General features: G+C 47.8%; 1 protein-coding gene across 2 annotated transcripts in view; it reads left to right on the forward strand.

Moving 5' to 3' along the window:
* Positions 1–25748, forward strand: part of LOC106579405 (cyclin-dependent kinase 14) — a 216499-nt gene that overhangs the window by 132419 nt on the left and 58332 nt on the right. For both annotated transcript variants that reach the window (XM_014159277.3, XM_014159287.3), the window contains 3 exons: positions 17600–17663; positions 19849–19897; positions 25425–25564. In XM_014159277.3, the coding sequence (XP_014014752.1) occupies positions 17600–17663; positions 19849–19897; positions 25425–25564 (253 nt within the window). The remainder of the gene's footprint in view (positions 1–17599; positions 17664–19848; positions 19898–25424; positions 25565–25748) is intronic.

A 25748-nucleotide genomic window follows, 5' to 3' on the forward strand; every position in this document is an offset into this window, starting at 1 on the left:
CTGGCGGGCAGCTCTTGCCCCGTCTAACAGCCCTTGTGCCCCCCCCTAAAAAATTCTTGGGGGTGCCTCTCGGTCTCCCTTACCTCGCCAGCCTTCTTCCGCTGCTTGGTCCTTTGTTGGTGGGGAATTCTGTCATAAAATAAGTCATACTCATCCTTAAAAATGTCGTACTGGAGAGAAGAGGACCAAAACGCAGCAGGTATGTGCAGGCTCATCTTGACTTTTATTAACTATCAAAAATGAACACCCAAAATAACAAAGCACTCACGAGAATGCACGAACAACCAACAGTCTGGCAAAGCATAGGCTCAACACAGAACAATTCCCCATAACCCCAAAGACAAACACACACACCTATATAGGACTTCCAATCAAAGGCAACTATACACACCTGCCTTCAATTGGAAGTCCCAATCATCAACCCAACATTTAACAAACACAAACCCCCTACCACATCCTGACCTAGACTAAGCAATACGCCCTCTGCTGGTCAGGACGTGACAGTGGGACGGGGGTAGGAATGGAACTGTTTGTCTTGTTAGGTCTTGTCACTTGTTTTTCTGTCTATGTATACCTTACTAAAAATAATAAAACATTTGATCAACAACAAAAAAGAATGAATCCAAGATAACTCAAGAAATCTGTCATTAATTGTGAAGTTTTTGCTATGGAGATTTTAGTCGCGCAATGTTACATCAAACTAAGATGTTTGGTTCAACATTTCTCAAGTGAAGAAATTAGCATGAAAACAATTTGTCTCTCATTGAATGCCAAACACTTAATTGAAGAATCCCTACTGTTGACCAGTCACCGACGAAAGGGCGTGGACTTTGGCTACCAACTTCGGCTTGCCTCGGAAAAAATAGTTGTGTGCACGAACTGACCAAAAAAACCTTGCCGTAGATCAAAACAAACAAAAACGTCACAAAATGTCGTCATAATGTGCACAAACTGTTTTGAACTGTTTTGGACGGGAAGCATGCAGACGCCTTTAGGGGTTAGGTTTAGAGTTAGGGTGGGGGAGGGATCGCGTGCCTTTTAGCAGGTAGCATGTGGAGCGGAGAAGAATAGGAGGGGAGGAGCTGTCACGCCCTGCCCCCGCTCCCCCTCTCTGGCGCTCCAGGGCACAGGCTGCCCATCATTACGCACACCTGTCACCATCGTTATGCGCATCAGCGCTTCATTGGACTCACCTGGACTCCATCACTTTATTGATTGCCTCCTCTATATCTGTCTATTCCTCATTTTGATCCCAGTGTCAGCATTAATGTCGTTATGTTTCCCCTGTCCAGACACTGTGTTTTGTTTCATGTCTGTTATTTATTAAATATTAACTCCCGGTACTTGCTTCTCGCCCCCCAGCGTCTGTCCTCACAGGAGCAAGTGGTGGAAGGGGGTTTGGGGGGAGGAGGGGTAAGGGGAAAGGAAGGGTGGAAGAGGGGTTGTGGGGAGGAAGGGGGAGGGGGCTGTCTGACTGTCTGGGGTAAAATTAAAATGTTATCCAGTGGAGATAAGGGTTTTCTTCAGCAAACACCCCTGGGGTGCCTAGGTGGTCCAGATATGAGGAGGAGAGGGATAGGAGGAGATTTGGAGAGGAGAGGAGGAAGGGAGAGGACAAGAGGCAGAGGAGGGGAGAGGAGGTGGTGGGATAAATCTGACAGGTCTATATTGTGTTCGGATTATCCTCTCCTTGCTCTCTCCACATTATGACGACCTTATGAATCCCCTGTTTTAACAGGATCACACCTGTGTAGTTAATAGCATAGCTCACAGCCCCTGTAAGCCATACACATGAGGAGGCCAGAGATGTGCTTAAACTAGGCTTACAGTCTTACCTTGACTGTAGAATCATTATTATTTCTCTGAGGTAATAACACCTCTGATCATCTCAATGCCAATGCCCACACATTCACACAATTTGTTTTTCATTTGTTTATTGATTCAGCATGTGTTTTTTTTATAATCCAGATGGCAATAATTAGTGTTTGGATGTTCAATCGTTAGCTGGCCTTTTGTGGGTTATGAATATGATTAGCATACGTTTGAGGAATTGAACACGTCAAATTGGGCTGCTTATATTTTCTCCCACCCCAATCACGTCTCGTCCTGTTGTGTGTCTGTGTACTCTGCTGTAAGCTAGAGGAAGAAAAGACAGATAGAGAAATACATCTGGAAAAATGTCCACATGTCAGAGTTAGCATATTTCATTCCTGGTCTCTTTTTTTCTTCAACTCTCTTTTTCTTCGGAATCAAATCAACTAAAAGCTGTTATTTATTCAAAGTTGTTGCTTTATATGAATGTCAGTGTTCTGTTGTAATCTTCCAAAGCCCTGGCTATCCTGAGCAGAGAGCATTTGTGTGTTTATACTCAAGTGTTGCTCTTTACCTGGTCCTGACACGTGAGCATGGCTCCCTATGGGCTGACTGACTGGCTGGCTGACTGGCTGCAAGTTACAGCAGGCTGGGTCTCCATTCCCTTTGTCCGTCTGAATTAGATATGTGTGGTACGAGCCCAGGCCCAATGTAACTGGTTAACTGAGTGTCACTCTGCTCAAGATTACATCCCCTGGAAGAACATTAGGAATATGGACAGGTCTATCTGTAGGAAAAGCTGTCAGAGCAGAACAGAGCAGAGCAGAGGTGTGTGTGTGTGTGTGTGTGTGTGTGTGTGTGTGTGTGTGTGTGTGTGTGTGTGTGTGTGTGTGTGTGTGTGTGTGTGTGTGTGTGTGTGTGTGTGTGTGTGTGTGTGTTTGTGTGTGTATGTGTGTGTCTTTGTCTGTCTGAACGTGTGTGTCAGTGTTTGTGCAGGCGGCCAGAGGAGAGGATGCTGGTTAAACCAGAGAATACAGGTTGAATTATTCCTAAACCAGGTACTTATCTCTACATCCAGGGAGATGAAGTAATATGAGTTTAGTGTGAGACATAAGCTACTGCATACACACACACACACGCACGCACGCACGCACGCACGCACACACACACACACACACACACACAGTAATATGAGTTTGGTTCGAGGCGTAATCCACTGCACACAACTCAATCTGATCTGAAACAGAGAGGGGCTGCCGCCTGCCGCTGGGTAAATAAATGATGTCATTCCAGAAACAGCCGTGGTGGCGGCAACGGCCTGACCACCCAATGTGACCGTGCATCTGTCAAGCCCCAGTGGAGAGTGAACTTGGTCTCTCGGGTCAGAGCTTACTAACCATATCCCACCCGGTGGGAGAAGAGGCTGACCCATGTGGTTCTGGTTCTGATCTGTGGGGTGACTAACCCTTGTCCCCTGGTTGGTCGTGACCCAGAGTCGTGTTCATTAAGGTACATCAAAAGTACCTCCATTTTTTACTCTGTTTCGGACCATTTTCTTCCATTTCATGTCCACTGAGCATGGCCATGATCTGCTGCGATGGGGTTGTGCGCTCTCTCTCTCTCTCTCTCTCTCTCTCTCTCTCTCTCTCTCTCTCTCTCTCTCTCTCTCTCTCTCTCTCTCTCTCTCTCTCTCTCTCTCTCTCTCTCTCTCTCTCTCTCTCTCTCTCTCTCTCTCTCTCTCTCTCTCTCTCTCTCTCTCTCTCTCTCTCTCTCTCTCTCTATATATATATATATATGGGTGAGAGGTAGCCTAGCGCTTCAGAGCATTGGACCGAAAGGTTGCTGGTTTGAATCTCTGAGCCGGCAAGGTTGAAAAATGTGGATTTTTGCCCTTGAGCAAGGCAGGCCACTGATTTAGAGGGGTTGTGTTAAATGCGGAAGACACATTTCGGTTGAGTGGATTCAGTTTTACAACTGACTAGGGATCTCCCTTCCCTCTGTCTCTTTCTTCCGCCCTCCCTCCATCTCTCTCTCTTTCTCTCCTTGAACTTGGACAGACTGTGACCTGTTTCACCAGTGACCTGCCTGCTGTCTGTCAGTGAGGGACGGGCCAGCTGTAATCCCCTCATAGCTCAGTGACCAGGCAGACATACTATCCATGAACTCTATTCAATCTCTGTCCCTATAGAGAAGACAAGGCCATTGTGAACAGCACATGGTGACGAAGATGACACCGCTGTTAAATGCTCACTCATTAGTTGTGGCTGGGTGGTCTGGGGGATGGTGGAGGTGGGTGTGTGTTTACACTTTTTAATCTCAGTGGAATGCCTGGACTTCTCTTATCGAGAGAGAGAGAGAGAGAGAGAGAGAGAGAGAGACCGTCTGTCTCAGCTATGCTGACTGTTCTGTCCTGTCGTCTGTCCTGACCTTTGACCTGACTGATGGACATGTCTGGAACATGTCAGTTGACCTGGCAAAATAAAGTTTCAGCGGCTTCCATCCAGCTACAGTTAACTAGTTGTCTCCTACAGTGTATACGGCACTGATTCTGAAACTGAGAAACACATAAGATTATCTTCCCTCAATCTGCTACAAATGCGGAAGTTAGGTAGTTCGTATCGTTGATTGGTTTGGGACTATTCCTTTGTTTTCCGTTGTGCCAGGCAAGCTCAATTTCAAAAGTGCAGCCAAAGTATTTGAAAGCAAACCGATACTATTTGAACCCAGGTGTGTGCTCCAGCTGTGTGCGTCAGAGCGGTGTGGTGCTGAGAGTCAGTGAGTGGGATCAGAGTGCCTCTAAACGGGTCTCTTTGAAGGCTGTTGTCTGCTTGGGCTGTGATGTGTCTGTCAGACCTCTTCCCTTCCCTGCCTCATCCGCCCTTCCGATGTGCTGTGCTCCTCTCCCTCTCTGATGTGCCTCACAAAGACACTGACATTCACACGGCAGCCTAATCTCCCCTCCACCTCTCCTCTCTCCTCCTCTCCTCTCCTTAACTTCAAAGAGCATGAAAACTCTCCACATCAATAATGTAGGCTGTTTCTATCTGACACCTCAACCAGATTGTGGATTTGAGCATGTCCCCTTGCCTCCTTGTGCACCCATTCATACCCCTCCCCCACAGTCCCTGTCTGTCCACTGCTGCCACCCCCCCCCCCCATTCCCTCTGGTGCCTCACTATGCCTTGCCCCCCCCTAGAGCAAGAGACATGTGTGCCATCCCACCCCATCTGTGTTCAAATGTACCCCCTCCCCTCTTCCCCTCCCCTCTGCTCCCTCAGCCCAACCTGTATCCTCCCTCTGCTCAGCTCTATGCCCTCATAGGGGAAGAAGCTCCTTGTGTGTAACTGGATCAGCTTAATCTGCCCTTGCCCTCAACTGTGTGTGTGTGTGTGTGTGTGTGTGTGTGTGTGTGTGTGTGTGTGTGTGTGTGTGTGTGTGTGTGTGTGTGTGTGTGTGTGTGTGTGTGTGTGTGTGTGTGTGTGTGTGTGTGTGTGTGTGTGTGTTTGTGTGTGTGTGTGTGTGTGTGTGTGTGTGTGTGTGTGTGTGTTTGTGTGTGCTCGGCAGGCAGACAAGCAAAGTCCCCTGGATTAGCCCTGTCTGTCACCTCTAATGATCTGGGGCCATGCTGGCCATGTTGATAGGGGTACCTATAGGGCTGCCTGCCTGACTTAATGGGGGGACTTATAGTCAGCCAACCAAGGCCATGTATGTATGCCAGGGGAGTTATTGCTATTCTGAAGCAACATGATCTAGGGCTTCAAATATGTCTTAACCTCCCCTATTCTATTTATTGTCTCAATTACCAACAAGTTGTTCTAATGTGGCAGCAGCATCATTGTCTAGCTTTACCTCTTCTTACCAGCCTCTTGCATGTGCTGTCTCTCTTGCTCTGTGTGTTTGATGTGATATCATGATATCTCACTGGAGAGATGGGGCTCAGTGAGAGACGAGGCTAGGAGCTGGTGTGTGTAGCCCCTGTTATTTGGCCAGGGTTACCCCTCGCTAGATCGATCCCACTGTTCTCCTCTGTCCTCTGGGTTGAATATTAAAGCCTTGGCGCTTTAAGGGGAGCTCAATCAGATGACAGATCGAGTTTCAAATTGCTTTTATTCTTTGGTTGATGTTATTTCAGAAGAAACAGCCTCTGATTGTAGATACATTATGTGTGTGTATGTGTGTGCTTGTGTGTGTGCGTCTGTGTGTCTGTGTGTGTGTAGCTACATCGCTCAATGAGATCTTGTTCTCTATTACAGTTGAATAGATTGAGACAAAACCTTCCCATTTTGTGGTATAGTGATTTTGTCCTCAGGTGCTGTATGGCCTGAGAGGGTCAGGATAAAGTTATCCTGACTCTGTCACAGAGACCCTGTCACAGAGACCCTGGCTGTCACACAGATTGGAGTGTATTACCAATCCCGTTACCACAGTAGTGGAACGTCTGTCAGGGCCAAGAGGCCCTGTTCTCATCAGCTAAACACTGATGTCCCAAATAACAACCTATTTCCTATATAGTGCACTACTTCTGACCACTCCAGAGCCCTCTGGGCCCTGGTCTAAAGTAGTGCACAATATAGAGAATAGGGTGTCGTCTGGGACAGAGTCTGAGATAGAGCAGAATGAAAGTCAGCCTGAAGTCACTGAGACAGTTCAACTGTAATGGGTGGTATTATAACACCCAGTCAAATCACTCTGAGCTCATTGGCACATTCATAGTGAACGCAGTGTTTGCCATTCTGCACCAAGGGTATCTCTCTCTCTCGCTCTCTCTCTTGCTCTCTCTCTCACTCTCTCCCCCCTTCTCTCTCTCTCTCTCTCTCTCTCTCTCTCTGTTTTATCAACCATTAGAGAGCTATAGTGGTCTTTACTATGTGCTCACGCTCAGTAAATTGTCTCTAATGGTGCAGAAGAGTGGATTGACTGAAGAGGATTACTTACCAGTCAGTAGGCCTGGCTTGCTGTGCTAAATGTGTTGTGTGTAGACTGCTGGGTCGTATCTGGCTGGATTTGACCACAGAGCCAGTGTTAGTGTTAGTGGTGGTGGTGGTTGTGGTAGTATTAATGGTAGTGGTGGTAGTGGTAGTGGTGGTGGTAGTGTTAATGGTAGTGGTGGGGGTGGTAGTGGTGGTAGTGGTAGTGTTAATGGTAGTGGTGGTGGTAGTGGTGGTAGTGTTAATGGTAGTGGTGGTGTGGGTAGTGTTAGTGGTAGTGGGGGTGGTGGTGGTGGTGGTGGTGGTGGTGGTGGTGGTGGTATGAGTGGTAGTGTTAATGGTAGTGGTGGTGGTGGTGGTGGTGGTGGTGGTAGTGAGGGTGGTAGTGTTAATGGTAGTGGTGGTGGTGGTAGTGGTGGTGGTGGTGGTGAGGGTGGTAGTGTTAATGGTAGTAGTAGTGGTGGTAGTGGTGGTGGTGGTGGTGGTGGTGGTAGTGTTATTGGTGGTGGTGGTGGTGGTAGTGTTAATGGTAGTGGTGCTGGTGTTAGTGGTATTGGTGGTGGTGGTGGTGGTAGTGGTAGTGTTAATGGTAGTGGTAGTGGTGGTGGTGTTAGTGGTGGTGGTGGTGTTACTGGTGGTGTTAGTGGTGGTGTTAGTAGTGGTAGTAGTGGTAGTGGTGGTGATGTTAATGGTGGTGTTAGTGGTGGTTTTAGTGGTGGTAGTGGTAGTGGTGGTGGTGTTGGTGGTGGTAGTGGTAGTGGTGGTGTTAGTGGTGGTGGTGGTGGTGGTGGTGGTGGTGTTAGTGTTTGTGTTAATGGTGGTGGTAGTGGTGGTGTTAGTGGTGGTGGTGGTGGTGTTGGTGGTGGTGGTGTTAGTGTTTGTGGTGGTGTTAGTGGTGGTGTTAGTAGTAGTGGTGGTGGTTGTGGTAGTATTAATGGTAGTGGTGGTAGTGGTAGTGGTGGTGGTGGTGGTGGTGGTGGTGGTAGTGTTAATGGTAGTGGTGGTGGGGGTAGTGTTAGTAGTAGTGGGGGTGGTGGTGTTAGTGGTGGTAGTGGTGGTGGTGGTATGAGTGGTAGTGTTAATGGTAGTGGTGGTGGTGGTGGTGGTGGTGGTGGTTAGGGTGGTAGTGTTAATGGTAGTGGTGGTGGTGGTGGTGGTAGTGTTATTGGTGGTGGTGGTGGTAGTGTTAATGGTAGTGGTGGTGGTGTTAGTGGTATTGGTGGTGGTGGTGGTGGTGGTGGTGGTGGTGGTAGTGGTAGTGTTAAATGGTAGTGGTGGTGGTAGTGGTGGTGGTGTTAACGTTGGTGTTAGTAGTGGTGGTGGTGTTACTGGTGGTGTTAGTGGTGGTGTTAGTAGTGGTAGTTGTGGTAGTGGTGGTGATGTTAGTGGTGGTTTTAGTGGTGGTAGTGGTAGTGGTGTTAGTGGTGGTGGTGTTAGTGTTAGTGTTAATGGTGGTGGTAGTGGTGGTGTTGGTGGTGGTGGTGTTAGTGGTTGTAGTGGTGTTAGTGGTGGTGTTAGTAGTGGTGGTGGGGGTAGTGTTAGTGGTAGTGGGGGTGGTGGTGGTAGTGGTGGTGGTGGTGGTGGTGGTATGAGTGGTAGTGTTAATGGTAGTGGTGGTGGTGGTGGTGGTGGTGGTGGTGGTGGTGGTAGTGAGGGTGGTAGTGTTAATGGTAGTGGTGGTGGTGGTAGGGTGGTGGTGGTAGTGGTGGTGGTGGTGGTGGTGGTGGTTAGGGTGGTAGTGTTAATGGTAGTGGTGGTGGTGGTGGTGGTAGTGTTATTGGTGGTGGTGGTGGTAGTGTTAATGGTAGTGGTGGTGGTGTTAGTGGTATTGGTGGTGGTGGTGGTGGTGGTGGTAGTGGTAGTGTTAATGGTAGTGGTGGTGGTGGTGGTGTTAACGGTGGTGTTAGTGGTGGTGGTGGTGTTACTGGTGGTGTTAGTGGTGGTGTTAGTAGTGGTAGTAGTGGTAGTGGTGGTGATGTTAATGGTGGTGTTAGTGGTGGTTTTAGTGGTGGTAGTGGTGTTAGTGGTGGTGGTGTTAGTGGTGGTGGTGTTAGTGTTAATGGTTGTGGTAGTGGTGTTGGTGGTGGTGTTAGTGGGGGTGGTGTTAGTAGTGGTGGTAGTGTTAATGGTGGTGGTAGTGGTAGTGGTGGTGGTGGTGTTAGTGGTAGTGGTAGTGGTGTTAGTTGTAGTGGTGGTACTGGTGGTAGTGGTAGTGGTGGTGGTGGTGGTAGTGTTGAGGGCGGTGGTAGTGTTGGTGGTGGTGTTTGTGGTAGTGGTAGTGGGGGTGGTGGTGGTGTTGGTGGTGGTGGTAGTGTTAGTGGTGGTGGTGGTAGTGTTAGTAGTGGTGGTGGTGGTGGTAGTAGTGGTAGTGGTAGTGTTGGTGGTGGTAGTGGTATTGGTAGTGGTGGTGTTAGTGGTAGTGGTGGTGTTAGTAGTAGTGGTGGTAGTGTTAGTGTTAATGGTAGTGGTGGTAGTGTTAGTGTTAATGGTAGTGGTGGTAGTGTTAGTGTTAATGGTAGTGGTGGTGGTAGTGGTGATGGTGTGGCTAGTGGTGTTAGTGGGGGTTGTGGTGGTAGTGTTAGTGGTAGTGTTAGTAGTAGTGGTAGTGTTGGTGGTGTTAGTAGTGGTGGTGTTGGTGGTGGTGGTGGTGGTAGTGTTAGTGGTGATGTTAGTGGTGGTGGTGTTAGTGGTGGTAGTGTTAGTAGTAGTGGTGGTGGTGGTGGTGGTGTTAATGGTAGTGGTGGTGGTAGTGTTAGTGTTGGTGTCAATGGTGGTGGTAGTGGTGGTGGTACTGTTAGTGTTAATGGTAGTGGTGGTAGTGGTAGTGGTGAGTGTGGTTGTGGTGGTGGTAATGGTAGTGCTGGTGGTAGGGGGGGTGTTAGTGGTGGTGCTGGTAGTGGTAGTGGTGGTGCTAGTGGTGGTGGTGTTATTGGTGGTGGTGGTGGTGGTACTGGTAGGTGTAGTAGTAGTAGTAGTGGTGATGGTGGTAGTGTTTTTGGTGGTGGTGTTGGTGGTGGTAGTGTTCATGGTTGTGTTAGTGGTAGTGTTGGTGGTGGTGGTGGTGGTGGTAGTGTTCGTGGTGGTGGTGGTGGTGGTAGTGGTGGTGAGGGTGTTAGTGTTAATGGAAGTGGTGGTGGTGGTAGTGTTAATGGTAGTTTTAATGGTAGTTGTGGTGGTGTTAGTGGTATTGGCAGTGGTGGTGGTGGTGGTGGTAGTGTTAATGGTAGTGGTGGTGGTGTTTGTGGTGGTTGTGGTGTTACTGGTGGTGTTAGTAGTGGTAGTTGTGTTAGTGGTGGTGGTGGTGGTGTTACTGGTGATGTTAGTGGTGGTGCTAGTGGAGGTGGTGTAGTGGTGGTAGTGTTAGTGTTAATGGTAGTGGTGGTGGTGGTGGTAGTGTTAGTGTTGGTGTTAATGGTGGTGGTAGTGGTTGTTGTGGTGGTACTGTTAGTCTTAGTGGTAGTGGTGGTAGTGGTAGTGGTAGTGGTGATGGTGGTGGTAGTGTTGGTGGTGGTGTTAGTGGTGGTGGTGGTGGTAGTGTTAGTGGTAGTGTTAGTAGTAGTGGTAGTGTTGGTGGTGTTAGTGGTGGTGGTGTTAGTGGTGGTGGTGTTAAATTAACACTAACACTAACAGTACCACCACCACTACCACTACCACCACCATTAACACCACTACCACTACTACTACCACCACCACTAACACCACCACTAACACCACCAACACTACCACTACTACTAATACTACCACTAACACTACCACCACCACCACCACTAACACCACCACCAACACTACCACCACCATCACCACTACCACCACTACCACTAACACTAACAGTACCACCACAACAACCACTACCACCAACATTAACACTACCACCAACACTACCATTAACACTAACACTACCACCACTAACACCACATGGTAGTGGTGAGTGTGGTGGTGGTGGTTTTAGTGGTGGTGGTAGTGGTGGTGGTGTTAGTGGTGGTGCTGGTGGTGGTAGTGGTGGTGGTAGTGGTGGTGGTGGTGGTGTTAGTGGTAGTGGTAGGTGTAGTGGTAGTAGTGATGGTGGTAGTGTTGGTGGTGGTGGTAGTGTTAGTTGTGGTATTGTTAGTGGTGGTGGTAGTGGTTGTGTTGGTGGTGGTGGTTGTGGTAGTGTTTGTGGTGGTGGTAGTGTCGGTTGTAGTGGTAGTGTTAGTGATGGTGGTAGTAGTGGTAGTGTCGGTGGTAGTGGTAGTGTTAGTGATGGTGGTAGTGGTGGTGGTAGTGGTAGTGTTGGTGGTGGTGATAGTGTTGGTGGTGGTTGTAGTGTTAGTGATGGTGGTAGTGTTGGTGGTAGTGTTAGTGGTGGTTGTGGTGGTAGTGGTGGTGGTACTGTTAGTGGTGGTGGTGGTTGTAGTGGTGGTAGTGGTGGTGGTGATAGTGTTAGTGGTGGTGGTGAGGTAGTTGTAGTGTTGGTGGTAGTGGTAGTGGTGGTGGTGGTAGTGTTAGTGGTAGTATTGGTGGTAGTGTTGGTGGTGGTTTTGGTGGTGGTGTTGGTGGTGGTGGTAGTGGTAGTGATGGTGGTGGTAGTGGATGTGGTGGTGTTAGTGGTACTGGTAGTGTTAGTGGTAGTATTAGTTGTGGTTGTGTAGTAGTGGTAGTGGTAGTGGTGGTGGTATTGGTGGTGGTGGTAGTGGTAGTGGGGGTGGTGGTGGCGGCGTTAGCGGTGGCGGTGGTAGTGGTAGTGTTGGTGGTGGTTGTCGTGGTGTTGGTAGTGTTAGTGATAGTGTTGGTGGTGGTGGTGGTAGTGGTAGTGGTGGTGATGGTGGTGGTGGTGTTAGCGGTGGTGGTAGTGTTAGTGGTGGTGGTAGTGTAAGTGGTGGTGGTGATGTTAGTTGTAGTGGAGGTGGTAGTGGTGGTAGTGGTAGTGGTAGTTGTGGTGGTGGTGTTAGTGGTAGTGTCAGTGGTAGTGTTGGTGGTGGTTGTGGTAGTGTTAGTGGTGGTAGTGGTGGTGGTGGTGGTATTGGTGGTGGCGGTATTGGTGATGGTGGTAGTGGTGGTGGTGGTATTGGTGGTGGTGGTGGTGGTATTGGTGGTGGTGGAAGTGGCGGCTTTAGCTGTGGCGGTGGTAGTGGTAGTGTTGGTGGTGGTAGTCGTGTTGGTGGTAGTGTTTGTGGTAGTGGTGATGGTGGTGGCGTTAGCGGTGGTGGTGTGGTAGTGGTAATGGTGGTGCGGGTGGTGGTAGTGGTGTTATTGGTGGTGGTGGTGGTGGTGGTATTGGTGGTGGTAGTGGTGGTGGTGGTATTGGTGGTGGTGGTGGTAGTGGTAGTGGTGGTGGTGGTATTGGTGGTGGAGGTGTTAGTGGTGGTGGTGGTGGCGGCATTAGCGGTGGCGGCGGTAGTGGAAGTAGTAGTGGTAGTGTTAATATATACCTTTTCTTTACTTTGATCTCTTACTTTCCTTTTAATCCCTTTACTTAATTTACTGTGACAGTGTGTGATATCTACATTCAACACACTAGAACCATAAAGACAGAGACTCTGGCTACAGAAACATTAGTGGTAGTAGTGGTAAGGCTGTGTCCCCTTTCAGCCCTGGTCAAAATTAATGCTCTAGAAAGGGAATAGGGTGCCATTTGGGGCGCAGGCTAGTGTTAGTGTTTGGTAGGGACGCCCCCTGCTTCTCCTCTGAAGCCAGTCAGACAGTCAGTCAGACAGTCCTGAGTGGCAGGCTGCGGCTGCCTGAGCTAATTTCCGTCCTGAAGGCTGTGTGTCACCAGAACAAACACAGCACTGCACACACACACACCGAGCCGCACCTTACAGCGCTGCCTGACAGTAACAAGAGATCAGAGGGGAAATCAACCAACACACCCGGACTGGCTGGCGGAGGACAGAGAGAGATAGATAGAGGGAGAAAGGCAGAAAGAAAGAGCAGGACTTAGGTAGGGAGTGGAATTGTGTGTGTGTATCAGCTCAAAATGAATGAAAGGTTGGCATAGTTCATTTGTGATGTATTAGCATGTTGGTGTTGCTGTGGAGATGTGTCATGTTTCCGTGGCAATGATGAAGCTGCCGTGGCCGGTGTCGTGGTGTGGGTGGCCACGGTGAGCGATGCTGTGTGTGTGGCTGTAATTAAGGTAGTGAGTGTTTCCCTACAGGGCTGAGGGGGTGACGGAGAGGGGACAGCTAATTTCACTCTGCGCCTCAGGGAGGCGGTTGGACGGGGGGGATCACCCTTTGTGTGTGACTGCGGTCAGGGGTTTGGCACACACACACACAAACAATCCAATCCCCATCCCCTGTCCATGTTGTGCTCTGCAGGTCATGGTACACTGCTGTCCTCTGCTGGGGTTGACTGTAAATACATGAGCACATTGACTAGGCTGTATGTTTTGGCTCATCTCTACTCTGACACTGTGGTTGGGACTAGAGTATATGCAGCTTGTGTTTCAGCCTCTGCCTTTCTATCCCAAGTCCCACCCCTACACTTCAAATACCCTCTCTCTCTCTCCCTCTTCTTCTCCCTCTCATGCTCTCACACTCACTCCCCAACCAACCACCCACCCACCTCTCTCTATCTCTATCTCCCTCTCATGCTCATGCGAGATTTTGAGATCAAGGTTTGTTTTTCTACTTACCCAGAGTCAGACAAACTCATGGATCCCATTTGTATGTCTCTGCGTGCAGTTTGGAGATGATTGAAGTTAGAACATTGTTAGGTTAGTGTAATTGTTGGGAGAGTCCCGGTACAGTAGTCAGCTCCTCTCACAAACAGGGAAGTAGACCTTCTAATGACTCTAAAGCTGGGTGGTTGGTCATTGTCTTTCAAAGCTATACACATTAATCAATATTTTATACATTTGTTCGTTTTACTAATATTTTAACAATATTCTAACTTCATTCATCTCCAAACTGCACACAGACATACAAGTGGCATCAATGAGTTTGTCTGACTCTGGGTAAGTAGAAAAACAAACAAAATCTTGAAATCTCGCAGTATCCCTTTAACCCAGTCTGTGTGAGTGAGGTGTGTTTCTGCTCCTCTGAGTGTGTACACCTCGCCAATTTATGTGTGTGTGTTTGTGTATGTGTGTGTGTGTGTGTGTTTGATTCAGTGATCTCTGCTTGACACCCAAAGTCAACAAAGGGCTTTTCTCTAGCTCACACACACACACAATTATCTCAGCACAACATTGACCTTCACTTCTTGAATGTGATCTTGGTGTAAACACATTGTAGGAGAATAAGGGTTAGCAGGTAACCATGTCTGTGACTGTGCGACTCATTCACCACGTTTACATACACACCAATATCCCATTATTATTCGGGATAGTCAAGTGTTCTGCTTCTGAGTTGACATATATAAACATCATATCCTGTTTACAATAACCCGAAAAGGCTTGTATCCCGGTTATGAAAAGCCTGGATAATTGAACCTTTATTTAACTAGGCAAGTCAGTTAAGAACAAATTCTTATTTACAATGACGGCCTACCACAGCCAAACCCTAAACCAGAAGACGATGGGCCAATTGTGCGTCGCCCAATGGGACTCCCAATCACAGCCGGTTGTGATAAAGCCTGGAATCGAACCAGGGTATGTAGTGACGCCTCTAGCACTGAGATGCAGTGCCTTGGACCGCTGCGCCACTTGGGAGCCAAGACAGGGTACTGTGCCATGTAAACATCCAATTTACTGTTGTTTCTGTGGTCTGTGCAGGCTCAGTTTCACATATCATGAGTGTTGTGGAATGATGTTTTTATATTTCCGACATTTGGTAGGCCGTGTCATCTATAGTTTGACACGTGCAGCTTCTCTTCTGCCATAACGTGTTACTCCAGAAGACTAAATAAAGTGGTGCTGACCAAAATAATGTCTTACATTGATAGAAGGAATGCATTAGCAATCTAGTTAATACCGGTAAAGTTGTCTGTTTCGTTTAGGGACTGGGGAGAAAACGGAATAACTCCAAAACAGTGGAAAGATTGGTCCAGTGCAAAATTTCCAAATTTCATCAGTTTGACCTGTTTTAAGGAAATCAAAAGCTGAGAAAATGACATAACACATTTCTCGTCTTGAGTGCATATTGTATTTGGTCGAAACAGTAAGAAATAATTTTTCTCCACTCCTGTTCCCGAGACATATTATGTATAATTTCTCTGAAAGAAATGCATAATTCTGCAGAAGATAATATTATATTTCGCATAGAAATCCAGAGGGTGGCCAGCAGAGATAGGTGAGATGGGCTGAGGGAAGCTGAGGGTTGGGATGTGTAATTGGAGACAAGTGGGAGTTGTTGGGCGGGGGGTAGAATGACAGTCAAAGATAAAAGTAAAAAAAATTCTGTCAAAATAAAACATAACAAAAAGTACATTTGAATGACACTGAAGGCCAGAGTAGGTGTAACGGCAGTCATATAGAGGGGACCAAGGCGCGGCGTGTTGAGTGTTCATGATTATTATTTAATGAAAAAATGAAACACTTTACAAAGGAACAAAAACGACAGCAAACAGTTCCGTCAGGCAACAACCACAAAACGGAAAACAACTACCCACAAAACACAATAGAAAAAAACCCAACTTAAATATGATCTCCAATTAGAGACAACGCGAACCAGCTGCCTCTAATTGGAGATCATCCCAAAACTCCAACATAGAAATAGAAAACAAGAACTAAACATAGAAACAAAAAACATAGAATGCCCACTCATATCACACCCTGACCTAACTAAACAGAGAAAAAAGCAGCTCTCTTAGGTCAGAGCGTGACAGTAGGTAACAGTTAATGTTGAGGCTGATGCCGTGCAGGTGTTTGTACACATGCAATATACACACACTCCCAAATGCACATATGTGCACATACACGGACACACACACATGTAAGTAGTGCCATAAATGCACTCAAACATATTCAGTTGGCCTTGCTGTTAGGATTTTTGTTGTCCTTGATGTCTTTTGTTTTTTGCATAGTTGTTTTCTGTTTTCCTTTGTCTTTCTCTTTTTTATCTTTTGTTCATTTTTTGGGGGGGAGGGAGGGGGGTCTTGGGGGTGGGGAATGGAGTGATTGTACTTATTTATACATTTTCTCTCAGGGGGGGTGGCTGTGTGGGGGGGGTCTTGGATGTTCGAGGGACAGCTCTTGGGGAACTGTGGGGGGGGGGGTCTTGGATGTTCGTGGGACAGCTCTTGGGGAACTGTGGGGTGGGGGTCTTGGATGTTCGAGGGACAGCTCTTGGGGAACTGTGGGGTGGGGGTCTTGGATGTTTGAGGGGCAGCTCTTGGGGAACTGTGGGGTGGGGGTCTTGGATGTTTGAGAGACAGCTCTTGGGTAACTGTGGGGTGGGGGTCTTGGATGTTTGAGGGGCAGTTCTTGGGGAACTGTGGGGTGGGGGTCTTGGATGTTCGAGGGGCAGCTCTTGGGGAACTGTGGGGTGGGGGTCTTGGATGTTTGAGGGGCAGCTCTTGGGGAACTGTGGGGTGGGGGTCTTGGATGTTCGAGGGGCAGCTCTTGGGGAACTGTGGGGTGGGGGTCTTGGATGTTTGAGGGGCAGCTCTTGGGGAACTGTGGGGTGGGGGTCTTGGATGTTCGAGGGACAGCTCTTGGGGAACTGTGGGGTGGGGGTCTTGAATGTTTGAGGGGCAGCTCTTGGGGAACTGTGGGGTGGGGGTCTTGGATGTTTGAGGGACAGCTCTTGGGGAACTGTGGGGTGGGGGTCTTGGATGTTTGAGGGGCAGCTCTTGGGGAACTGTGGGGTGGGGGTCTTGGATGTTTGAGGGGCAGCTCTTGGGGAACTGTGGGGTGGGGGTCTTGGATGTTCGAGGGGCAGCTCTTGGGGAACTGTGGGGTGGGGGTCTTGGATGTTTGAGGGGCAGCTCTTGGAGGGCTGGTGGGAGATCTGTCAACGTGCCCTTGAGCATGGCATTGACCCTGTTTTTTTCTGTGTGTCGCTCTGGATGGAGGCTGTTAGATGACTAATGTGATGTAGTTGTTGAGCGGCTTCACTGCAAGTATATTGTATGTTTTAAATATTCATTTAAAAAATAGATTAACATATTTTTTTATATTATGCTACATATTAGGGGTTGTAGACCTACAGTCAGTGTCCGTATTTCAGTTACTATTCAATTTAACCCATATGAACTTAATTGAGGAATATTCTGTTTATTCATGGATACAGGGATACTCATGAGCGGGACATCAAAGGTACATGTAAACAGCTTATCACAAATACGACCTTAAGCGTGATATAACCTACTACCCGGATACTGTGCGCATGTAAATGTGGTCATTGTTAAGGACCTTAGTGATTCAGAGGTTCCTCTTCGGTCATAGTGTTAGGTGTGCGTAAATGGCTGTAAGGAGTCAAGCGCAGGAGAGCAGATATTGGGTAGCAAACGGAGCCTTTTATTTAGGCGAACCAAAAACACATGACACAACGAACACGAAATACAATACGGGTTGACATAACCCAGCGCAACCAGTCTAACGTGCGCATACATGAAACAATAAACAATCCCACACAAAGACATGGGGGGAACAGAGGGTTAAATACACAACAAGTGATTGAGGGGATTGAAACCAGGTGTGAGGAAAACAAGACAAAACAAATGGAAAATTAAAAGAGGATCAGTGATGGCTAGAAGACAGGCGACACTGACCGCCGAGCGCCGCCCGAACAAGGAGAGGACCCGACTTCGGCGAAAGTCGTGACACATAGAAATTAAATGTTTTCTCCATAAGACGATCTCATCTTTTCCTTTCTCTGTGGCCCAACTTTGTTGTTGAAATATGAATGTGTTGATATGGACACAGCGTGTGTCTGTCTGATGCATTTCTTCTCCCTCTCTTATTCTCTCTCCTTCTGTCTCCCTCCTTCTTTCAGGTCCTAGGCACCCCCTGTGAGGATACCTGGCCAGGGGTCCACTCTCTGCCCCACTTCAAACCAGGTGAGGAACACATTCTCACACGCACACGCACACACACACACACACACACACACACACACACACACACACACACACACACACACACACACACACACACACACACACACACACACACACACACATACACACACACACACACACACACACACACACACACACACACACACATACACCCTAGGTCCAACAGTCAGAACCAGACTTTGACTCCAGTTCTACTTTGTAAACCTTGGAGGCATGCCTCTGTAGTTCACACAGCTCAGGCAGGCCTGTGAGCCAGCCGTACCATCGCTGTGCCATCCCTGTGCCATACTAAAGCTACTGCTGCTGCCCTCTGGGAGCTCATTAGAGACAGACTGGACGGTGCTCGCAGATTAGTGTTGGCATGCTGGAACACACAGAGAGATAGAGGGGGAATTAGAGGAGTGACAGAGAGAGGAGGATGGAGGGAGACGAAGAGGGACAGAGAGAGAGCAGGGGTATCATAATGTGAGTGGCGTATCTAGCTGTATGTATCTCCTGTGACCAATTACAGAGGAACTGGGGTGTGAAACACACACAAACACACACACCTAATCTCATGTCCTGTGGCCATGGCTGTGGTTGGCCATAGTTCTATGTTGTCCTGCTGCAGTGGGCAGCTGTGTGAGCAACACACACTGTTCTGTCCTGCTGCTCCTGTCATCCACAGACCTGGCTTCAGTGTACCAGATCAGTGAATGATCTTTGCATGACAATAGGTACACACACAATACACACTTTTATTATCAGCAATTGAGGCAGTTGCCTGATCAAATGTCCAATGCAAGACCACCTCCCTCTCTTAATAAGTGTCTCTCCAAGCTACCTGTTTCCTCCATAAGGTGAACAATCTTTTGACTGAATCCCGGGATAGAGAAAAGCTTTTATTTTCTTATTTTTGCTCTAAGTGGATGCTCAATGTCACAGTGATCTAATCTAAACAGCTGTTTCAACCCTCTCATTGTCACCATCACTCAACCACAAAGTGATCATTAGCACGCAACAGATGGAGCTGTGAAAATGCTTTATCAAAAGAAAGTTAACACTCTGGGTGTAGTTATATCTTTCCACCACCAGAGGACAGTGTTGTCTCACTCTATATCCCTCCTGAATATATCCAACCTCACTGAGAGCTTCTCAATCTGACCAGGTTTTAGTCTTCCTCCTGAACTGTATTCAGTTTCCAGACATTAAATCAAACACAGAGGTGGTATCAGCACGTTGTTTATGATTCTTCACATTGTCAGCGTTACTTTCAATAATACACAGCCATGTTTACAGCCCTGGTTTATTTTCACTCTGGTGTTCGCAGCACAACCGTTTAGGTTTGAAACGTAGACAGCCATGACACTTAGCCTGACCTTGGTGCTTTACGATGGGCTGGAGGATATTTAGTATAACCACAGTATATCAGACATTTGAGAAAGACAGGAGTAATCTGGATATCAAAACAACTCTGTCTCATATATGTCTAATCCCTGACTCTGGAACAGTCTCACCATCTCTCTATCCTCCCCACTCAATAACTCCTTAACTCAAACTGTAGCTATTCCGTTTCTCTCTGCCCGTCTGTCTAGCAGTGGAACAGTGGCTACTCTCTCTCTCCCCTCTCCCCCTCTCCCTAACCCGTGGTTGGCTGTCTAGCTGTCTCTCTCCCCTCTCCCCCTCTCCCTAACCCGTGGTTGGCTGTCTAGCTGTCCTGGAGGTTGGCAGTTACAGTGCTAGTCTGAAAACAGAGGTCTCCACACAGAGGTTTTGGATGAGGGAGTTGAGCTGTCAGAAGGGAACACACACAGTTCGTACACATTTACTCACACACATACACCTAGCCATTCATACCGTAGGCGCCACACACACACACACACACACACACACACACACACACACACACACACAAAAATACTTTTAATATATAATAATAGTGCCATTTAGCAGATGTTTTTATCCAAAGCGACCTATAGTTATGCGTGCATACATTTTAAGTACGGTGGCCTTGGGAATCGAACCCACTATCCTGGCGTTGCAAGCATCATGCTCTACCAACTGATGTTAACCTCTTGTTAAATCACGTACTGTACAATGAAACATTTGTTGCAAAACTTCACAAATGTGTCCTGATGATGAATATGAACATGTTTCTATTGTCTCTGTGTCTTTACCCATTCAGACAGCTTTACTGTCTACAGTTCCAAGAAGCTCAGACAAGCATGGAATAAGTAAGTGTACTGTTTTTGTCACATAAAATGTTGTGTGTGAGCGCCTATTCATATGTGTATGCATGGACAGAGGGCCATTTTGTATGCCAGGTCAGATGGCCATTTTGTATGCTAGGTCAGAGGGCCATTTTCCCACAGACCCACTTTTGTGCTCTTCCTGTCTATGAAAGTTCCCAAGGGCAATACGCTCCAGACCGCCAACCCCCCACCACTCCATCCATACATCCCTCTCTTTTCTCTCCCTGAGCCCTCCATACTGAAGACCCCTGGGACTGTTCTGGTCCCCTAACATACATTAGTAGCCCAGTTAGAGATGGCTGTTGTGTGTGTGTGTGTCCTTCCTCTCAGCTCTCTACCCTTGAGGCGTCTAGACCTACAGACAGCTCACACACTCTTCCCAGGGTTCATCTGTTTTAGAGGGGGGGGGGCTCCCAGATTGGGGTCATGCCACTGGTGTCGTGCCACCAGAGCAGTCAGCCCTGACACAGATGGCAGGAAAGGGCACAGGGGGCATTCCAGATGTGGACCGCACTCTGCCCCTGGCACTCATCAGGAGCCTGAGGGGACAGGCAGAGACAGGGTGACTTGATGATTTGGTCACAGATACACAGAATGTCTCACAGTATTCTGGTCTGGCTCAGTGCTGATAACTCTTGGCCTCTGTAGTGACCACATTGACCATGGCCCAGTGTTTAAAAGTCAAGGTTCCACATTCTCTCTTGCTGTATCACAGTTTCCTTTTTCAGATGAATATAAAATAAAATGTGATTGATGGCTCAAAACGAGAGAGAAAGAGAGCGGCAGTACATTTTATGTTTGTCAGTTTGTGTGTCTACAAGTACAGTAATTGTAGATTTTCTCTCAGTCTGTGAGAGAGATACTGTAGTAGTGAGAGAGATACTGTAGTAGTGAGAGAGATACTGTTGTAGTGAGAGTCAGAAAGTCAGCCAGTTGATAGTGGAGCCTCAGTAACAGACTGACTGACAGACAGACTGACCTGGGTAACAGACTGACTGACAGACAGACTGACCTTAGAAGAATGACTGCCGTGTCCCATGCCCTCTATGTCTGACCCCCCAGGATGAGCATGCCAAACGCTACAGTTCACACAGTCTGTCTGTCTGTCCCTGGCCCCTCTCCCTGTCTATATGTATGTCCCACCGGCCCGGCGCCCTGCTCCACTCCACTCCACCCCATCTGCCTAGCCACTCTGGCCCCTGCCCCGTTCCCCCCTCCTCCCCTTGGACCCCAGCCAGTCCATGAGGAAATAAATATGTGAAGAAAGAAACGGGGAGGAATGTTAACGACCGCTGCTTCTTCCCCCTCCTTTTATACCGTGCCAGGTCCTGATGAAGTTGATATGAACACATGCATCCCTCTCCCTCTCTCTCTCACTCCCTCCCAATTCCTCTCTCCCTCTCCCAATTCCTCTCTCTCTCCCCCTCCCAATTCCTCTCTCTCTTTCTCTCTCTCCCCCTCCCAATTCCTCTCTCTCTCTCCCCCTCCCAATTCCTCTCTCCCTCTCCCAATTCCTCTCTCTCTCCCCCTCCCAATTCCTCTCTCTCTTTCTCTCTCTCCCCCTCCCAATTCCTCTCTCTCTCCCTCTTCCTCTCCGTCGCTCTCTCCCCCTCCCAATTCCTCTCTCTCTTTTCCCCTCCCAATTCCTCTCTCTCTCCCCCTCCCAATTCCTCTCTCTCTCTTCCCCTCCCAATGCCTCTCTCTCTCCCCCTCCTAATTCCTCTCTCTCTTTCTTCTCCTTGCACTGAGAGCTCTCCCTCTCCCTCTCTCCCACCCACTCTCTCTCTTTCTCTCTCTCTCCCTCCTCCTATCTCTCCCCCTCTCCCTCTGCCCCGTACCCACCTCCCTACTGCTCTGATATGGATAGCTGAGGTAGTTTTCTCCTTCTATGGTTTGTTGGATCAGATCAGACATTCACAGGCATCGCATGCGAATAACATGTAAGGGTCAGAGCACACGGCATGCTGGCATTCCTCAGTTTAACGGTTTCGGAAGTGCTTGTGTGTTTTTGTAATGGTAAGACTACCCCCCCTGTTTACATTGACTGTATGTTCAGTACAGCTTGTATAACCCATATAACCCTGTGTTCAGCACTTTATTAGCCAGCGGAGTCTTTGAAAGTAGCTCGGCTGACGGTGGTGTTGCATGCCAGACAGAGCTTGTCAGTGTGTAGATCCGTTCTGCTCTCACATATCTCTTTGTGCAATAGTACCCTCATCCACAATGACTCACACATGCTGAAAGGCAAGCAGCTCTCCTGGACTGCTGTCGGGTCTTGCAGGGACATATGTTTTGACACAGCCACAAAGACTTGTTCCAAAATAGCGTTTGGTTGCTAGCCATGTTGGGTGCTGTTGAAAGGTCCTGCGGTGCTGCCGTGCCTTGCCTGAGTTATAACCATGGCATAGTGGTGGGCCAACAATAGGAGCAGGTGTTACTGCCTGTAGTCACACACAGGCACACACACACACACACGCACGCGCTTTCTGCCCTCCCAGGTCCCGGCTGTTGTTTCCTCATGGAAAAACATGAAGACATGAAAAGGCGTCTCGCTCTGAAGATGGAATGCTTCTTTCCGCTGTGAACGTCCCATCAACCCGGGATGTTTGATTGTCGGAGGAGATATCGATCACAGATGTGTGCTTGTTTACTCGTAGCATCTGACCTAGCTAGCTAGCCGAGTGAATCTTCACGCTCAGGCTAGCTGACACCGTTAGCAGGCAGGAATGCACACCTATATCAGCAACACAAGCCCTTTGTTTTCTAAGGCTTTTATATGGAGGTGAAGTTCACCCAGTCAGTGATACCTGTTTGTTCCTTTGTTTCTGGCTCTGTTGTTGCTCAGACACCTTTTATCAGGTCAAATTAGCAATGCCTGATGGGATTTTGTACCTTTTTCTGTCATGCTAAAACCTGACTTGTAAACGCACACTACTCTTTCTGATTATACAGTATGTTCTAGATCAATCACACAGTGACCTGTAGTAATCATTATACCCCTCTGCATTACCCCACCCTTAAGCCTCAAAAGTTATGTTAAGTTTAAAATGGGAACCTACCCATTTTTACATTGAGTTCAACATCCAACATCTGTGGTGAAAATGAAGGGAGAAGAAGGCCCTGATGGAGTTAGTTAGCTGTGTTCCTCTCTGCAGAGAGGGTCTATTGAGTTCAGTAGTGTAGATCTGCTCTATTCCCTCTGAGAGGAGGAGAGACAGGAGGAGGAACTGTGGGAGTGGGCTTCAGAGTTCCTGGCATTAGGTCTGTCTGTGATGAGAACTCAGAGGTCTCTCTCTCTCTCTCTCTCTCTCTCTCTCTCTCTCTCTCTCTCTCTCTCTCGCACACACACACACACACGCACGCACACACCACACACACACACACACACACACACACACACACACCACACACACACACACACACACACACACACACACACACACACACACACTGTACATGCACACACACACACACACATACACCCATACTGTACACACACACACACACACACACACACACACACACACGCACACACACACACACACACACACACACACACACACAGCTCGGTAGATCCGGCAGAGGGAGGAATAACATCATGTTTATTTAATGGACTGCAGGCCTAATTACTGACTTGGTTGTACTTTGTTATTTTTTCTGCTTCCCCTTCGGTGCTGGATGGTAGGCGGGTTCAGGAGTTCAGAGCCTCCCCGTACGAACACACACGCGTCAAACGCACATGCACACACACAGGAGCAGGTCGATGAAAGCCTACAGGGAGTTGAGAGAATGCCTCTGTCTTCACCCTCTTTGATGAAGTCTTTCATTTTTCATGGTGACCGGGTCGGCCTGTGTCACGGGCATGCCAGGGAGAGGAGGCAGTGTGTATGGAGGGTGTGTCCACCATGCTAATAGTCTGTTGTCTTTCTCAGAAGGACATCATTTGAGTCAATTGGAGGTGTACCTGTGAATGTATTTCAAGGCATACCTTCAAACTCAGTGCCTCTTTGCTTGACATCATGGGAAAATCTAAAGAAATCAGCCAAGACCTCAGAAAATAAATTGTAGACCTCTACAAGTCTGGTTCATCCTTGGGAGTAATTTCCAAATGCCTGAAGGTACCACGTTCATCTGTACAAACAATAGTACGCAAGTAAAAACACCATGGGACCACACAGCCGTCATACCGCTCAGTAAGGAGACTCGTTCTGTCTCCTAGAGATGAACGTACTTTGGTGCGAAAAGTGCAAATCAATCCCAGAACAACAGCAAAGGACCTGAAGATGCTGGAGGAAACAGGTACAAAAGTATCTATATCCACAGTAAAACGAGTCCTATATCGACATAACGTGAAAGGCCGCTCAGCAAGGAAGAAGCCACTGCTCCAAAACCGCCATAAAAAAATCAAGACTATGGTTTGCAACTGCACATGGGGACAAAGATCGTATTTTTGGGAGAAATATCCTTTGGTCTGATGAAACAAAAATAGAACTGTTTGGTCATAATGACCATCGTTATGTTTGGAGGAAAAAGGGGGAGGCTTGCAAGCCGAAGAACACCATCCCAACCGTGAAGCACAGAGGTGACAGCATCATGTTGTGGGGATGCTTTGCTGCAGGAGGGACTGGTGCACATCACAAAATAGATGGCATCATGAGGTAGGAAAATTATGTGGATATATTGAAGCAACATCTCAAGACATCAGTCAGGAAGTTAAAGCTTTGTCGAAAATGGGTCTTCCAAATGGACAATGACCCCAAGCATACTTCCAAAGTTGTGGCAAAATGGATTAAGGACAACAAAGTCAAGGTATTGGAGTGGCCATCACAAAGCCCTGACCTCAATCCTATAGAACATTTGTGGGCAGTACTGAAAAAGTGTGTGCTGGCAAGGAGGCCTACAAACCTGACTCAGTTACACAAGCTCTGTCAGGAGGAATGGGCCAAAATTCACCCAACTTATTGTGGGAAGCTTGTGGAAGGCTACCCAAATCGTTTGACCCAAGTTAAACAATTTAAAGGCAATGCTACCAAATACTAATTGAGTGTATGTAAACTTCTGACCCACTGGGAATGTGATGAAAGAAATAAAAGCTGAAATAAATCATTCTCTCTACTATTATTCTGACATTTCACATTCTTAAAATAAAGTGGTGATCCTAATGGACCTAAGACATGGAATTTTTACTAGGATTAAATGTCAGGAAATGTGAAAAACTGAGTTTAAATGTATTTGGCTAAGGTGTATGTAAACTTCAACTGTATGTGTGAATTGGAAATTCCCCCTGAGACACCAGGGCCAGCCATTGTCAATGGCAACCCTGAAGCAATTAAGTTTCAGTGCTTTGCTCAAGGGCACATCGACAGATTTTTCACCTTGTCGCCTAGGGGATTTGAACAAGACATCTTTCGGCTACTGGCCCAACACTTTAACCACTAGGCTACCTTCTGCCCCGTTTCTGTTATGTAGGTAGTGAACCATGCTAACTGTCTGTCTGTCTTCCCTGTAGGTTGGGCTATGTGGACCATGCTGAGGAGTTAGCCTCTAGGTTCCTCCAGTGCTTCCCAAAGAACCGTCTGTCTGCTCAGGCAGCTCTCCAGCACGAGTACTTCAGCCACCTTCCTCCACGGCTCTGGGAGATCTCAGACAGTATGTATACCTTTACTAAGATACTGGATCTCTCTCTTTCTCTTTATTTAGCTTTATTTTCTCTCTCTCTCTCTCGCTCTCTCTCTCACTCTCTCACTCTCTCTCTGTCTCTCTGTCTCTCTCTCGCTGTTTGTCTCTCTCTCGCTGTTTGTCTCTCTCTCTCGCTGTTTCTTTCTCTCTCTCT

Source organism: Salmo salar, chromosome 02 (assembly GCF_965601325.2).
Source record: "Salmo salar chromosome 02, fSalSal1, whole genome shotgun sequence".
Taxonomy (NCBI): Eukaryota; Metazoa; Chordata; class Actinopteri; order Salmoniformes; family Salmonidae; genus Salmo; species Salmo salar.